At 37.0% G+C, this 17,705-nt stretch overlaps 1 protein-coding gene across 1 annotated transcript in view; it reads left to right on the top strand.

Annotated features, from left to right (window-relative positions):
• Nucleotides 1-2,711: 2,711 nt before the first annotated feature.
• Nucleotides 2,712-17,705, top strand: part of LOC103798425 (CTP synthase 2) — a 56,327-nt gene continuing 41,333 nt past the window's right edge. The window contains exons 1-12 of the mRNA XM_009070682.1: nt 2,712-2,924; nt 4,103-4,273; nt 4,567-4,667; nt 6,426-6,542; nt 7,808-7,891; nt 10,476-10,556; nt 11,405-11,556; nt 11,799-11,931; nt 12,897-12,985; nt 13,759-13,853; nt 15,230-15,292; nt 15,938-15,981. Coding sequence (XP_009068930.1) covers nt 2,759-2,924; nt 4,103-4,273; nt 4,567-4,667; nt 6,426-6,542; nt 7,808-7,891; nt 10,476-10,556; nt 11,405-11,556; nt 11,799-11,931; nt 12,897-12,985; nt 13,759-13,853; nt 15,230-15,292; nt 15,938-15,981 — 1,296 coding nt within the window. The 5' untranslated portion in view covers nt 2,712-2,758. The remainder of the gene's footprint in view (nt 2,925-4,102; nt 4,274-4,566; nt 4,668-6,425; nt 6,543-7,807; nt 7,892-10,475; nt 10,557-11,404; nt 11,557-11,798; nt 11,932-12,896; nt 12,986-13,758; nt 13,854-15,229; nt 15,293-15,937; nt 15,982-17,705) is intronic.

Raw genomic sequence — 17,705 nt, 5'->3', positions numbered from 1 at the left:
TGATTGATTCTATGATTCTATGAAATGTTAATGTCGACAACTAGGTTAGCTGATTCATGAAGCAATAGTCTGAATCAGAGGAGGGAGGCTCCAAATCTTAAAATCTTAAAATTACATATTTAAATTAAATAGCAGCGGAAAGTTAATTCTGGATAATCCTTTTCTCCTGAGCGAGATAGTTTCGGTGTCTGTGGTCTTCAATGTCCATATTGAGCAGGAAACAGTAGTTTATTAATTCCTATTGCCAGGAAATACAAGAGTATTGATAATAAGCATTGTTATAGTCTCAGTCTCCTAAAGGTCCAGGACTTATTTATGTTACTTCAGTGTAGCAAAAGGATGAATACAATGTTCATTCACGAGCTGCTGCTTAGTACCAGCTGCTTTGATTTACAGAGTGCTATTAGATTGTGTGCTGTTGCAGGTTACTTTGGATGTATTGGGTACTTAAGCAAGGAAAGATTTTCTTTACCCTGGCTCTGTGGTGAGCCATGTTGTCATTGTTCAAACACTGTTCCAGTGATTAGCCTCCACAGCTGCCCGAATGGAATGTGAATGCAGTTAGGAATGAGATACAGATAACATCAGATGGGATAGAGAAATGGCAAATCTATGCTTCTGTGAAAGCCAGATGAGGTAGGAGACTGTGAGGGACAACAACAGCAGATTATAGCAACAAGAAGGGTGATTAAGAATATTTAATTAGGATAGTAATTCTTAGAAATTTTAGGGGGTGGTCTCCTTGTTATCCCTTTTTGATAGTTCTGGATCCCTTACCATTCATACTTAAGCACAGTGCAAGGTGGCATAGACATACCAGCATCTCTTAGATTCTCCTCCCCCCAATCAGATAATTTACCTAGTATGATATTTAATATCTTATGTCATAGCAGATCCTTTTTTTTTTTTCAGTTTTAATTATCTAGGCTTCTTATAAAGAGCCAAATTTTCAAGAGAGGAAGTTTCTGTATCTGAGTGGCTGTTGTTGCTTATGCTTATACTAATATAGAGCATTGTAAGCCACGATGTAGCTGATCAAGGTTTCAACACCATAATATGCATTAACTGTAATGCTTCTATCTTCAGGGGATAGTGTTTGTGAGTACTCATAGTTCCCTCTTGTGAAGAATCACTGATTTTGCAGCCTAAACAAGGAAGCAGAGACTGACAAGGCTGTGCCACGGCTGATGCCAATCCAGGTTTGGCATTCTGAGTGCATCAAGCTAATGAGCATCAGAACATCAGGTGTTTCTCTAAATCTGACACTAAAAGCAGACGCAGCATTGTTTTCTAGGACAGCATCAGCTCTTAGTCTGCATCACGGTCCAGAGATGATGAATATTATTTTTCTGATTTTTGTCTCACAATAATTTCTTGGAGAGGGAGATTGGGTAGGCATGTGAAGGAAGGGCTCTAGGCTCTTGAGCAGAAAAATACTGTTTATAAGTATGGACATTCCGATTCAAGTTTTCTTTCCTGGTCTGGTGTGCTGTTGATCTGTAGGGTATTGTAAGACTTCTGGTTAAATATGTGATGTACTGTGACTTGGAGAAGTAAAAGCTTCTGAAAAATGGAAGGGTTAGTATAACATTTTGATTTTAATTGATATTTGAAACTACAGTCACTATTTTTGAACATAAAGCTATTGGGTAGAGAATGTGAGTGTCCTGGCTAATGTAGTAATGGACAATCTTTCAATAAGCATCTCAAAACACACAAAATTATTAGCTGCTTTAATTTAGAAAAAATACAGGGTGAGATTCATTTAATCTAACTTGTTCTGAAAGTTGTCTGGCTTTTCCTGTCATGGGAGAGGAATATGTCGGATGAAATATGCATCTTTGACATCTTCATAGGGCAGTGAATCACAATGCTATCTGTTTTTCTGCTGACTGTGGAGTGGATTTAGGTGATGTCTGGGTGTTCTAGAGATAAATTACTTGTTGGTAGAATTGCCTTGTTAAGGTTTAGGGCTTGACATGCTTCAGTGATCTCAAACCTAAGGGGAGGTTAACAGAGCTTGGGGAAGAGGATGTTCTGCTGATAGTGGGCACAAAGAATGCAGAATTTGTGGGCCACAAGGACATTTGGCAGAACTCCCAAGGTAAGGAAGAAACTAGTAAAGTCAACTCAGCAGCGACTGTGTAAAAGCAGCTCTGGCTGGGTAAAAGGTATTTCTGGCAGGGGGAGATGGTGACACCAACTCATGGCCCAGTGACTCCAGAAACCCATTGACCCAAAAGAAGAGAAAGACAGAGCATGTGGACTAATTAGTGTAAAAAGTGAGGGAATTGTTAACCAATAGAAGAATAATAATTATAAAGAGAACTATGTAACTTGTAGCCAATGAACATTGGTGCTTTTGTTTGCTAAGATAGATAAATAGTGAAAAGTTTTGATAGTTGTGTTGCTGGCTTTGTGGTTTTGCTGCCCAGCACCTCTTTCTGCACAGGGCTGTAAATAAATACCTCAACTCTGTGTGTGGATTGGTCTCTTGCACACTCTGTGAAAGAACTTCTTTTGGGATGATGGAGGTGCTTAGCTTACATGTTGGTGTAGAAACTGGCAGAGGTGAATCCTGCTCCCAAATTCCAAAATGAGCATATTTGTGTGTTTATTTCTGGAGGTCATTTTAACTTAGTTTCTTTGTAGACTGAGTCAGTGTTCTTCCCTGACATGAATTCATCAGATGTACATCTTTGGTCTTTGTTGTTTTAGATTTCCAGCCTAAGGTCTATGTGTTTGTGCTGATTTTCCGATGAAGTACATCCTGGTAACTGGTGGTGTCATCTCAGGCATTGGCAAAGGGATCATTGCAAGCAGCATTGGCACCATTCTGAAATCATGTGGTCTACGTGTCACTGCAATCAAAATTGATCCTTACATAAACATAGATGCTGGAACCTTCTCACCGTATGAACATGGTATGAAGACTAGTGCTGTTCCCTTTCCCATAAATACACATAAATTCACAATAATGTGGTGCTTTATTTTTTGTTTTGTATTTAAAAGACCCAATAGTATGGTAATTATTGGTAATTGTATAATTATTTTACAAGTTAATTCCTTACTGTATGTTCTTAAGGACATAGCACAGAGGAGGTATTAAGTGCCTCACAGAATCAGGCATAAATCCTCTTCTCTGTTGTACTCCAGAGGAGGTATTAAGTGCCTCACAGAATAAGGCAGAAATCCTCTTCTCTGTTGTACTCATTGGGGTGATTTGTTAGGCTGCTCATTGAAGTGGAGTGTTGTACCTTTGTGGGATATGTATTTCCATAGTCCACAATATACTCTCAGGGGAACTGCTTTTTAAAAATTATTATTTTTTAAGCTTGTGCATTTGGCCTGGAACCTGTTTAGCCATTGATTCATTTGGTCCTGGCAAAATATTTTAGAATTTTTCTTAAGAGCTTTCCAGCCTTACCTCAAGATCTAGCAACTTTAGTTCATTTGGAAGTTAACTAGATTCAGAATTTAGAGGGCTAAGAAAAGTCTGAACCTGAAGGATATTTCTGTTAGATTTTTCATGGTCAGAGATAACCCTCACTGTGGACATAGTGAACCAAATGCACAACTGACTAAGAAACAGTGATCACATTTGAGAAGCATTTATGTTCATCCTAATTTTACTCCTGATGCAAGCCTTAATCATTAAAATAGATCCACACCACAAGAATTTACGGTGAAACACTTTGAACATGCATAATAATTCATGCTTATAAAACCACGTTTTTTGTCTTCCACAAGTAAATTAATATTTTATTTTTTGCTGATTTATGATTTCTGGATATTGTTTTCTTCCAGTGAAGGATTGCAGCACTGTGAAAATGCCAGTTAAATATTCATAAGTCACTTACATATTTTGGCACTATTACAAATGTATTTGCAAAACTGAGAGATAGACGTTAGATGTAAAACTAATGACAGATATTGTCACACAGAATAGCAATGCAAATTGAGTTGCAGTACGTGTTGTATTGATGTGTCATATTAGAAACAAAATCTTCAGTTTTAAAATGCTTGTGGTATTCCTCTTGTGTGTTTAATAATTTCTGATTATCTTACTGGTTTTCTGTCTGTTTTCACTTTCTGTTTTCAGGTGAAGTTTTTGTATTGAATGATGGTGGAGAAGTTGACTTAGATTTGGGAAACTATGAGAGATTTTTGGACATCAATCTCTATAAAGATAACAATATCACAACTGGAAAGATATATCAGCATGTCATTAATAAAGAAAGACATGGTGATTACCTGGGAAAAACCGTTCAAGGTAATGTATTTAATTCTGGATGGATGCTAGTCCATTCAGTCTTCACAAAAGAAGTGATCGGCTAGAACAACAGGCTGCTCCTTGCTGCACCACTTTACACCTTACCTTTCTCCCTCCCAAGAGATATGGGCACATTTCTGAAATGTTTGGCTTCTGGGCTCAAGGAAAGGAGGAATAGAGAAAGAACCTAGTGGTTCCCTCTTGGCTTCCTCTTAATTTTCCCCTTTTGCATGCAAAAATTTGTATATGGGCCTAAGGTAAGCTATGCTTGCCTTCTTTGTTTTGTCTTGTAGTTGTTCCACATATTACTGATGCAGTTCAGGAATGGGTAATGAATCAGGCAAAAGTTCCAGTGGATGACGACAGAGAAGAGCCAGAAATTTGTGTAATTGAGGCAAGTATGGAACCTTTTAGGTTATATATCTGCAGGTGAACACAAAGAACTAGTTTGCTCTGGTTTTGCTGCTTACTGTCAAAATGTCAGACTGAAGTTTTATAGGGAGCAGCAGTGCAAAGACATTTTACATTCTTTGGTTTACTCTGAAAGTGATAGGTGTCATCTTATCCCTACAGCTTCCATTTACTTGACTAAATCCATTCTAGAATGCTGCTGAAACTGAGCTGATTAAGAGTTTATTAATTTCTAAAATTAAAGCAAACACTTACTGCAATGTGAACTATTCCAAGATCTAGACATTTGACTGAAGCTTTATGCTGTTAGTAGTATTGAGAAAACTTGTGTAATACCTGAAATCTCCTAAAGTCACTAGGAGAGCCTGTAACATTCCAGCTTTCCTCAAGAACTCAAGTGTCCATCTTTCTGCTTATGGTCCTGTTTAAAGGAATATATTTAAGCAATGTGTAAGTTAGTTTCCCACTTTCTGATGTTGTCTTAAGATCTCTGGAGACAGCTTTGTTAATTGCTTCATGTGCTGATGTTCTGCACAATGGAAAGGAGTTTTACCCACCCTTAGTAGGGCATTGAGACAACTGGAGGAAGAGCAGTAATTCCTGGTATTACTATTACAACAGAGAATACTGAAAAAGATTATACTTGAGAATTTGGCAGAAGAATGTCATAGATTTAATGCCAGAAGTGACCACTGTAATCAATAGTGTAGTAAACTGTGACCCAGGCCACAGAACTGCTCAGTATTTCTTAAGCAGAAGAATCTGACTTGATTAAAACATACTTATTGGTATAGTTATAGATCTTTTTTTATGATGTGCACAGAGAGAGTCTGGCATTTAATTAAAAAAAGCCAAAACAGTAAACGCAGAAGTTGCATGAGAAGATTAGTGATGGTCTCATCAGTCCTTTAACTTCAGTCTTTATTTTATGTTTCCTCCATGTGAGAGGTTTGTTTGGGTAGGTGTTTTTTGATATACATTTATACCTCCAGACTGACAAAATATTTTTCTTCAGTACTTCGAGTATTTCAATGTTTTTCCATGGCAAAATCCTGAAGGAGTAAGACTGAACATGTGTTATGCAAGAATGTAGTTGTCAGAAGCTTTTCTGGTGCTGAACAGAAATAGGCAATTCTGTCAAAAGCCACTTGGTGGCACAGAAAGATCATTCTGAGACACAACTAGAGTTACGTGCTGAATAATGCTTTATTCAGTGCTTAGTCTACTACAGCTGTGTCTTTGAAAGACACCTAATTTCTGTCTTTATAAAGTTTTAGTCTTGGATTTTGGTTTGGTGATAAATACTTGGTACCAAACACTTATCGATATTGGAAAGCTATGATTGCTAAATGTCTGTATCTCATTGGTCACAACAATCTGATAGGAAAATATGAAGTTTCTCTGTACAAAAGCCTTCACATCAGCCTAACTATTGATTACTTGTTCATCACTTTGAAGGCAGGGCAAGAGCATATATTATTCAGTAGCACCACAAGTCTTCCCATGAGAGGTTTTTGTATTGGCTGTAAAGTAAATATTATGAAACTGAAAGATTGTTTAATGTTTTCCACAGGAAACAAAATGCAGAGTATATGAGAGTTCTTTGCAGAGCATGCCTGCAAATTTCAACTTCCAGGGTTTTTTAAGATAAAAATTTGAGAAAACCTGTTGAATATGAGACTTTTTTTCCTTCTCTTTTTTGCTTTCTGCCACTCTGACATATCCAAGCTTTCCTTTTCAGCTGGGTGGAACCATTGGAGATATTGAAGGAATGCCATTTGTTGAAGCATTTAGACAGTTTCAGTTCAAAGCAAAAAGAGAGAACTTCTGTAATATCCATGTTAGCCTGGTACCACAGGTAAGTTATTAGAATTAATAAAATAAATTTTACTCTGTATTGGGCTTTATGTTTTGTTCACTTGTCCTGTTAACCCTTTCATGCTGGAGGGTTTTAGAGATGGAGATGTAAAATCCAGCCACAACCCAGTATCACCACCCCTTAACACCCTAATTGGAAAGGCAGTCAGAGTCTCTAAGGTATCAGTTACAGTTCTGTTCAAGCTAATGCTATAAGGAGAGAACAGCATAAGTGACCTTATATCTCTTCAGGTAGTGGAACCACAGGTGGTGTAGCATTGAACGGCCCTGGTGTGCAGCATGCTGGGCAGATCACATCCATAGAAGAAATTCTCCTCTTTCTGTCATTTGAGATAAAAGATAATTTTCTTATAAGGAAAGAACTGTGCCATTTCTATTGTCAAACAGAAAGGATGTTCTCAGGAGAACCTTTTGCCACATCCCTAGATAAAGGCAAGGCCACACAGGTGCTGTCACTGTGGATGCAGAGTGGGAGTTGCCTGCAGCTTCTGTTAGGATGACCTGGCTGAGTTTGTCCTGCAGCCCAGGGATCTGTGCATTGCAAGCCTGGGCCTTTCAGCTGGACTCTGATGTGGATCAGTAACTCCTCAATGTACAGTGGTCTTCCAGCCAAGACCACTACACCTTTCTGTACAGGGCTAGAAGTATCTTTTCATTTGACCTCCATATTTTACTTCACAAATAGGTTTTAGTCTTTTAAAAGGTAAGTATTAATTGGGGAGATTTTGGTAAGTGAAGGTTGGTAATAATGATGTGTTTTCACCTTGTACAGACAAAAAGATAATTATTACCAACTACAGCTATGGATTAGAGGATTGATCAGCAGCTGACAGGATTAAGTCTGTGTATCAGACAACAGAATTATTTACTACATCTGAGTATTTGCAAGGATAGTTACTGAAGGTTTTGTACTGTGTTGGACATTCTCCATTTATTAGCAAAATCCAACTTTTGGAATATTATTATTCTTCTACCTGAGTCAGTTATATTGAAACTTTTTTTTCTGAAAGAAAAAAAAAGACAAAATAAGCCTGACCTGAATTAGGGCCCTGTGTTTTCTTCACAGTATTTTTAGGCATGGCACCCCTGTCATTACTTACATGCTTCTGGCACATTGTGGCTCTGTTTGTATATGTTTACTTCCTGGAAATATTATTCATTGCAATGAATTTTCTCTTTTAATCTGTAACTGCTTTGTTAGTAGATGTTAGTTGCTGTTTGAGCTTTCAAAATGTGCTTTTCCAGCCTAATGCCACTGGTGAACAGAAGACAAAACCAACACAGAACAGTGTTCGAGCACTGAGGGGTCTAGGCTTGTCTCCAGATTTGGTGAGTCAATAAATATGGATTTTTGTTTATAGTTCATCTAGAACTTCATCCTTGCATCATGCTTGCATAACCTGTGTTCAGAGAATAAGCCTTGGTCTCTCATGAGAGATGAGAATTTTAGAAGAAATGCAAAATATGTGCTTCACTGTTTCACTAAAGCCACAGGAAATCAAATTACTCAAATTCACTCTAAGTTAATTTAACTAACTCCTTGCAATGTCTTGGGACTGTAGCTATGTTCTTCTAAAGGGATCTTTTTACAAAAGTAATTCTTTACTGCTAAAAATACTCTGGAGTCTCAGTATTCTTTGTGGGAAGACCTGGAATGTTTCTGGCTTCATTCTCTCACGAACTTCTTTTTTTGTGTGATTAAGAAGCAGCAATATGTATATTCTCAAAAAGGAAAAATGGTTCTTAAAACGATAGCCATACAACTAACTTTTATGTTGTGCTGAAAGGATTCTTTATCTTCAAATTGTTGTGACCTGGTAATTGTAATCAGCTTGTGAAGGGAAAGACTTTTCTTAATGCAGTGCTATGCTGTGTATTCCAAGCTCTAGGGCCTAAACTTCAAAATCCGTTGATGTGCTGATCACGTATGGCAAGTTGCATGTGATTTTTTTGAATGCCTTTAAGATAATTGCCAGTGCCTGACTTTTCCCTCTCCCCCCACAAATAAAAGCTTTCAAAAACCTGTTGTGTGTGTAGTAAAAGGAAAACAGACCAATCTGGTCACTTTCTCACATCTCCAGTTCTTGCCTGGGGCAGCTCTGGGACTGCCAGAAGCACAGTATCTTTTTTCTAAATTTTTTTTGGCTGCTGCTGTTGCCCACTAAAGCAGTGAGGGAGTACACTCTAAGCACAGCCTCTCGCCACCATTAGAAAGTTCCCTGGGCTCTGCTTCAGGAAAATCTTTAAATGGTTGCTTGGGCAGGGGCTCAAGGTCAAGACAGCACATGGGGAAGCTCCTACAACAGCAGTCAGGAGGGCTTCCTTCATAGGCTGTGCTGCCAGGCTGCCTGCTGTGAGCTTGGCCAGTCCTGCTCTGACACCTGCTGCCTCACTGCCTGCTCCCAGGCTTCCCGAGGTGACATGCTGGGCTGGTCTCAGCTGTGTATGTGCAGGAGCCTTTCTGTTCTCCATGGGGTGTTCTAAGTGCCTAATGAACACACTATAGCTGCAGGTATCAGGTGCTCTGTTAGAGCACTTTGAAAACTGTGTTTGCTTGTCAGTGCTGCCCTATTCAATTGAATTGTTCCTCATCTTCTGTTTCTTCAAGGTGCATCTCTATCACTGTTACTGTAGTTTTGTATGTTCGTGTCGATTCTGATGTTTTTGGTGTCTGTGTCTGCATTAGCTTTAAGTTTGTCTCAGCAACAGAGATGGTAGGTTTCAAAGTGCGTTTAGCAATGTGCTCATGTTGTCAAGGTTTGTGAATTATACCTTCACCTGCAAACTGTACCGAGTTCTTAAGCTGTTCTTAATTGAATAGAATGTACAAGTTGTTCTGTAATTATTTGAATGTGCACTAATTTTCCCCTTACACTTACCTTTTTTTTAATGTTTCTGAAATTTGTTGTAAGGGTAGGGGAAGTTAATTAGACTTCATCAATATCAGTGTAGCTAAGCTGCATTAGTAGGATGATCTAAGGTCAGCCACAGGTTTCTGAGCAAAATGGCTAATGTGTTAAGTAGTTGCATTTGATAGAAAGATGGGGAAAATAATGAACTAGTGTTGTAACAGGATCATCCTACTTTCTGTTATACTTTCAGGTTTTAAAATAACTAAAGGTGGTAATCAATTGATAGAGCAGTAATCATTTATTATTGATAGATAGTAATCATTGATAGAGCAGTTCTGCATTTCAAGCTAGTTGCCTGGAGTTACATAATGCAAAAAAAAAAAAAAAAAAAGACCTCTTCTAACAAATACCAAAGCATATACTTATTTTCTTCATTGGTTACAAATTGTCAATATTTTCCAAAATTACTGAGTTTTAAATTCATCAGCAAAATGCTAGCAGAATAATTGCATCAGTAAAAGCGCCACAGAATTTATGAAATAGGTTTTTGATACTTGGATTCTTTTTGTTTTTGTCCTGATGTGCAAATTAAGAATTATAAAAAGGTGCTAAAGTACTGAAATACTAGAAACATGCACATAAGCTAAGTTGTATTGCTCTAAATTCAGATCTAATCTTACTGATAATGTAACAGTATTTTGTTTTATATTATTATTATATTTTGATATTATTCATACTTATAGAGCTGCTAGACTTAAGGTAAAGAGTATTATAATGGTAGCTGCAAGAAAGGAGAACATAGGGCTCATTATTACAGATAAAGCCAAAGAAAGATGAATGAAAGTGAGTCGGTATGGGCAGGTGACTGTTTTACTTCTGCCTTGCTAGTAGGTATTTGTGAGCTATTAGGTATTTGTGAGCTGTGATATATTGTGGAACTCCAAAAAAGGAAAAAAAAAAAGGTTCTGCTTCCAAAGGAGATGAATTCCTCTTTGAAATATTGAGTATCTTTTGTTGGCTTGCCTAGTAAATATTTGAGATTATTTTTTTTGTTATGACAGATTGTCTGCAGAAGTGCAAAACCTATAGAAATGGCAGTGAAGGAGAAGATTTCCATGTTTTGTCATGTGGAGCCTGAGCAGGTCAGTACTTTAATATTTTGTCATTACTATACATGTGGGAAAGCATACAAATATTTTTGTGCATTTCTGTTTTCAACTTCAGACTGCTTCATTAATATGTAATGGTTTTTATAATTTTCATCTTGCTGTCATGTACACTATAAAACTTTAAAAATATTGGGAGTTTATATGTTGTCTTATGTCAAACAGTCATGAATAATTTAAATGCATGTTATGTAAAAGCTAGTAAAGGAATAGATTATGAGTGCATCGTTAGTTGCTATACATAGCTTGAAATTGCATAGTTTTCACAACTATGGATGGTTATTGCCCATAAATCGTCCCAGGGGATGAACAAAGTATGGTTAACTGTAGGTGATTTGCTTATGTCCACAGATGATCACAGCCACATGAACACTCTTATTGTGATAATATGCAATAGGCTATTTATGCCCTTTAACATGTTTAGTACATCTACTGTGTGTGTGTATATATATAATTTTATAATTCATGTGTAATTTTTGCCTTAATAGTTTGATTGATATCTATTCAAATAGTAATTTTGATATATCAAATACTCTTTCATTTTTTTGCAAGTGAGAGCATTTTACTCCTCAATGTAATGGATAATATTATAGGTATAATAGATGTAAGTAGTTATGTGGTATTTAAAATATGTGTTAGTGTTGACTTCTCTCTCTGCAGATGTGTAGAAAAAAGCCTTTCATAGTGAGGTACTATATGAGGACATAGAGAACAGTGTGGCCATTGCTTCACATGCACACAAAGACACACAGAGCCATTCCTTCCATCTTACTGTCTGTGGAAGACAACACCATTGAGTCTTTTATGTTGTTTCTTGTTCTTAGGTGATATTCATTCATGATGTTTCTTCTACTTACCGAGTACCAATCCTGTTGGAGGAGCAAGGCATCATTAAGTATTTTAAACAGAGGTTAAATTTACCTATTGATGACCAGCCAAGTGATCTTCTAATGAAATGGAAGAAAATGGCTTGCAGGTATGCTACACCTGCTGCTTTTTCTAGAAGTGTTTTAGTTCAGGTTAGGTTTTTAGCTTCTATGAAGTCATCAAACTCGACTGGGGTCAGTGCTAATCAATAACTGGGAATGGGCTGGGTTTAAAAACGTCGGGTTTGAAATTCTAGAAGATATTTTGTGGAGTTAAAGAAAAAGCAAACACTGTTGAAATGTTTTCTTTGTGAAATTTGGTGTAGTAACTGAAAAAACTTGTTTTTGTCAGGTATGAAAGGTTGCTGAAGGTGTGTTCCATAGCTCTTGTTGGCAAATATACGAAACTAAGTGACTGCTATGCATCTGTTTTCAAAGCTCTGGAACACTCTGCCCTGGCAATTAATTACAAACTGGATTTAATGGTGAGGAAATTTCTGGGTTTTGCTTTTAGGAATACTTTCAATCTACTATTCTGCTACACTCGACTAGTTCCCATCATGGAAGGCAGTTTTAATTCATGTGAAAATTAGAAATTGAATCATGCAGATAAATAGTTTGGACAAGCATCTCATTTTCTAAAAGAAATGTTTACAGATGTAATTATTTAATATGCAATTAAAGTTATCTGAAAGGAACACTGAAGTTACCCAAAACTGGGCCTGGTGAAAAAGCAGAATTTACCTGCAAATTTATATTTACTATTTAAGTCATATTTCACTTGGTCTTGTGGGATGTGGTTTTGTGGTAGACTTGGCAGTACTGGGTAAGCAGTTGGATTCAGTAATCTTAAAGGTCCTTTCCAGCTTTAATGATTCTATGATTCTATGACTAGAAAAGGGCAGATGTACCAATCTTAAAAATAAAAAAAAATCAAGAATGAGGGTTTGGGGAAATGGCAGGGAGTCAGCCTCTCCTCATTCTCTGGGAAGATTATGAGCAAATACTCCAAGAAGTTGTTTCTGTGTGCATGAAAAACAAGGAAGTGGGAACAGCCAGGATTGATCCCTGGAGAAATTTAGATCCTGACTGGAAATTATCTAGAGCAACCTGCTCTAATTTGACTTGCTTTGAGCAGGGGGTTGGGTTAGAGACCTCCCAAGGTCCATTCTAGCAGATCTGCTTACCTGGAGGATGCCAAACTGAGGAGGCAGACAGAACTTGGGAGCTATGTGCAAAGAAACAGGCATGGATTGCTGTAACTAGAGTAAACACTGGATCTTCAAAGCAAATACTGGGTCTTCTTTAGTGAAGCTGTTACAGGTTTATTGGGAAATTCACCTGAAACTCTTAACAGTTTCTCTTAATGATATTAAAAAGTTGATTATATACTGTATATTGCTCTTTCTATGGAAGAAAAGACCATTTCATTGCATATTTTTTTTATCAGTACATAGATTCAACAGAGCTCGAACGTTCTACAGAAGCAGAGAACTCAGTGAAATATCACCAGGCATGGCAAAAACTGTGCAAAGCAGAGTAAGTGATGTTGGGTATTCCGTACCCAAATGCGGACCATGATATTTATTTCATATGATAAAAAATGTTTCAATAAATCAAAGAATTTCTCAATGCATTCAAACTTCTGTTACTATGTAAAGGGATATATTGCATGGTTGGTGACAAGCTTCAGGCATAGAAAATTAAAGTATCAACCTATACCCTCAAACTCTGCTTTAATCTCTTTAGTGAAGTTGCAATTATTTGTTTGTTGGGTTAGGGTTTTGGGTTTTTTTGTTGTTGTTTTTTTTTTTTTTGATAGCTGGACTTTCTTTACAGTGCAGGTCAGTTGTCAAAAGTTTTTATTTGTCAACATGCAACATATCAGAAGGTACCTGTAAATGCTAGTGACACTCTCCAAATGTCTCTGTTAAGAATCATTGCCAGGATTTCAATTTGTATTTGTAAAGAGATGTTTGTTGTCCAAGTGCATTTAGTTTCTTCAGTATTACTTAGTACATCCAAAGTTTTGGTCTTAAGATCCTAGAGTAGTGAACATTTAACTAGTTTATTTGAGCAGTGTGAATTTCACTGTGAAGCATGAGTTTGGTCAGATGAGAATTGTAGTGGGTAGATGAAACAGATCTCCAGATTTAGAGCTGAATTCTGTGTGTTCTGAATGGTCATACAAGACATATCTTTCATGCATTGTGATTGCTGAGTTATAACCTCAGAAGTGCTCAGTTTGTATGGACTTCCTCTGTTGGCTTGATTCTACATGTTGGTTCTTTTATATATGGCTGTCCTTACAGTGGCATTCTGGTCCCAGGAGGGTTTGGAATTAGAGGAACAGAAGGCAAACTCCAAGCTATCTCCTGGGCAAGAACAAAGAAAAAGCCATTTCTTGGTAAGATCATTCAAATCAGAATGTGGTTTGGAGATATATAGCAAGCTATCAGAAAATAAAAATCAAACCCACACTAGACAAGGATCCTCTTTTAGAGAAGTATCTGTGATGTTGTGAATATTTGTCCTGTAAATAATGCCCAGGGTCACAGTCATGTGCTACATCTGCTGTATAAGAAGGAAAAAAAGGCTATCCTTACTTATTTCAAAGGTTTTATTTGCTTTGTTCATATTTTAATTGGAGAGTCTTTGCTTCTCATAGTAATTAAATCAGTGATGGCATAGAGTAAAATGTTTGGAAGTGTGGTAGTCAAGGTAGACCTCAGTAACAAAGATGGATATTATACTTAGTAGAGCGAATCATGGTAGTTAAAAACAAACTTAGTGACAAAGATAAATATTATCTACCTGCATGTATTTGTCTGATTAATAGGCAACAGAGATGAATATTATGTTTAGTAGAGCAACCGAACTTGTATGTACTTGCATATCCATCTGCACATATCTGCTTGATTAATAGATTATTATTTGCCTGATTAATAGATTATTATTATAAGATCTTGAAACTATGTTTGGGGGGATTATAACAATGATCAAAGGGAACTTGAAGTTATGCCTAGGGAGGATTGTAACAATAATCAAAAGCAACTGGGATCCATGCTTGGGTGAAATCAATAGAATAATAGTAATGTAATGATTAATCTATGGTTATGTAAGAGAAGAGTATAAAATGTATCCATCTCTGATCCATGTCGGAGTCAGATTTGGGTCTGTACCCCGACTCCCACAGCTCTTCAATAAAAGCACCCATATAATCATTCAGTGATTATGTGTTTTCTATGCTAACATCAGTATAATTGTATATATTAAACAATGTGCAGAAAATGTAGGTGTCTTTGGACACATTTGCTATATTAAATGAATTTTGTTGCTTTACTGGTATATTTTGTTATGGTAAAGTCCAAAGATGTTACCTGGCCTATAAGCTACATGCCCTTTATGCAAGTGCCTCAAAGCTTTGCTTCTTGCTCCACATTTCTTACAATTTTATAAGTGTCTGAGTCATTGTCAAAGCAAAGTTTGAATCTGGATATACCCAGACTTTCAGCTTCTGTTTACAATAATTATTGGTAAAATCGATGGAAGGAAAAAATATTTTTGAAGGGGCTTAAAGCACATAACTGTGCCCCAGGTATTTACAGTATGCCAAGTTTGAAGTGCAGATTTTACAGTGAGATGCCACTGTTGGTTTAGCTTTTTGTAAGTCTGTGTATATACACTCCCAAGATTTTGAAGCAGTAAAGCTCAAGACAGAACAGCTTAGTCAGTCCTGTTCTTTGTCCTGTTAAATTCTGAGATTTTTGTTTTCTCTTCTAGGAGTTTGCCTGGGGATGCAGTTAGCAGTTGTGGAATTTGCAAGAAACTGTTTGAATTGGAAAGGTGAGCTCAGTATGCTAGTGTGAATACGATTTGCTTAGAAGAAATTTTATTCTCTATGTGAATTATATGTCCATTTATAGATCCTGTGACTGTAAGATACTTAGCCCTTGCAGCAAGATCATTTTCAGATAAGCACCCTATACTACTTCTTTGTGCAAGGGAGTAGGAACTCTTATGCAGATTGCTTGAAACCTGTTTCTTGATCTAAGGAGTGCACAAGAAAGTGTTCTTACAGTTCACCTCTGTAGTCTCTGTGGAGTGTGCTGGTGGTGAGGAGTAGAGGGTGAGAAGTGGTTTTCTCACTTGCATTCATTAGTCAGAGTGGCCAAACCAGAGCCATTGCAGTAGTAGTATGAAGACATTTAGCTTATCAGCAAACCAGAGCCATTGCAGTAGTAGTATAAAGAGATTTAGCTTATCAATGAATTTCTGTTACTAAGAGTTGAGAGGAAAGAGTAGGAAAGGAACTGTGTGTGTCTGAGGTCATGCCCTTCCTGTGGTTGCTTCAAAAGTGGTGCAGTATGTGTTTCAGCATATAAGATTGTAGCTTAAATGCAGACAAGCCCTGAAAAGCCACAGCACTGTTATGGGTTCATAGTGCATGTGGAACAAATGTACTGTGTTCACTCTGAACTTCTGTTTCAGATGCAAATTCTACAGAGTTTGACCCAGGCACAAAAACCCCTGTTGTAAGTACTGTTCTTTATCCTGCATGTGTTTTGTTAGCATACATCTATCTATATTTTTACACGGTAGGATGTGATGTCTGCTCTCCCTGTTCAGTATTGTTTAAAAAGGTATTTTCTTCTGGTAGTCTCTTGACATTACTTGCTCACCTCTGTGAGTTTCCTGTGCTTTATGTTTTGTAATTTTTCTAATAGTTTCCTTCTCTGTAAACTGATGCTGGGAGTAGACAAGAATGATTAGGTTGTCTGTAGAAGAGGAATAAAATATGAAGGAGAGCTAAAAAGTGCACTACAAAGCTATTATCAAAATAGACATCTGTATATAGAAATGTAAGGATTAAATGGAAAGGGGTTGAAAATATTCTTGTATTTCCTTTATATCAATAGCATAAATAACCACTCCTCCCCTCCTCCCCAGTCCTCCTTTTGACAAAAATTTCTTTGCTGTAAATAGGACAAGGCTCTCTGCATCACATGCTGAGTGGAGTTCATCACATTGTCATTGTAGTAAAGCTTAGAAATGGTCAGTGAAAGGTTTTTTAAGAAAGCAAAAAAGAGCAGAAATAAATAGGAGAAATAGAGCAGTATCTTGTTGTAAGAGGTAAACATTTGATCTAGTGACAAATTAAATGTGTTGCTCATAGTGTCCTACTGTTTCTGTATGAGTTTCCTTTAGGGTTTTGTTGGGATTTGCAAGCAAAACATGTTTTTTTCTCACATCTGCTTAGTCTGAAATGTTCAAATGGAAGGGTTTTAAAGCATTTGACCTGTTTGTCAAGGATGTTTATTTGCATAGGCAGGATAATCTAGTCTGAACTTTTGAAGATAAATTAAAGACCTTCAGAGTTTCAGTGTGACGTGCTGCTAAAACTTGGTGGTGTTTGGAGGTATACTCAGGTGAGCAAAGGGAGACTTGGCTTTTGGCATCGAATTTGTGGCCTTGCTATGGGAAGAGGTTTTTTTCTTCATCCTTGTCAAGGATGTTTATTTGCATAGGCAGGATAATCTAGTCTGAACTTTTGAAGATAAATTAAAGACCTTCAGAGTTTCAGTGTGACGTGCTGCTAAAACTTGGTGGTGTTTGGAGGTATACTCAGGTGAGCAAAGGGAGACTTGGCTTTTGGCATCGAATTTGTGGCCTTGCTATGGGAAGAGGTTTTTTTCTTCATCCTTGAATGTGTGTGATACTCTTTCTTTTCCCTGGAGAGGTCAATTTCATAATAGCAGTATGTTGTAAGATGTGGAACATGTTGAAAGCTTACTGTAATTTTTTTGGGAAGCAAGAGGGAGAGTATGGAAGACCAATTCTGGGGCAGATTTGTTTCTAGAATTTTTTTAGTGACAGTTTTATTTAATTGTAATTAACTGACTGATTTGCAGTTTGCATTCAAGAGCGGGTAAGGTAGATATGTTAAAGAGAAAATTATGTGGACATAAAGTTAAGAAAATAATGGATGTGTCATAGAAGATTAATAGATTGTTTACAGTGAAAGATGTATGCTTGCAGTACGTATGATGGATATTCTTTTGTTCTGGGCTACATTAAAATTCTGAAATTGGTTATTACCTGTCATATTTCAGCATCTTAATCTGGTCTTTGACATCTCAGTTCTGGATGAGAAACAGATGTAAATCATTCCAAGGGGGAAATTTGCTCTACCAATAATTATAACTGCTAAATAATCTTTCTTAGCAGAGTTCATCTTGTGCTGAAAATTTCAGATATT

The sequence above is a fragment of the Acanthisitta chloris genome, unplaced genomic scaffold (assembly GCF_000695815.1).
Source record: "Acanthisitta chloris isolate BGI_N310 unplaced genomic scaffold, ASM69581v1 scaffold12762, whole genome shotgun sequence".
Taxonomy (NCBI): domain Eukaryota; kingdom Metazoa; phylum Chordata; class Aves; order Passeriformes; family Acanthisittidae; genus Acanthisitta; species Acanthisitta chloris.
The sequence above is the reverse complement of the archived record's forward strand: the minus strand, read 5'-3'. Positions and strand labels throughout refer to the sequence as shown.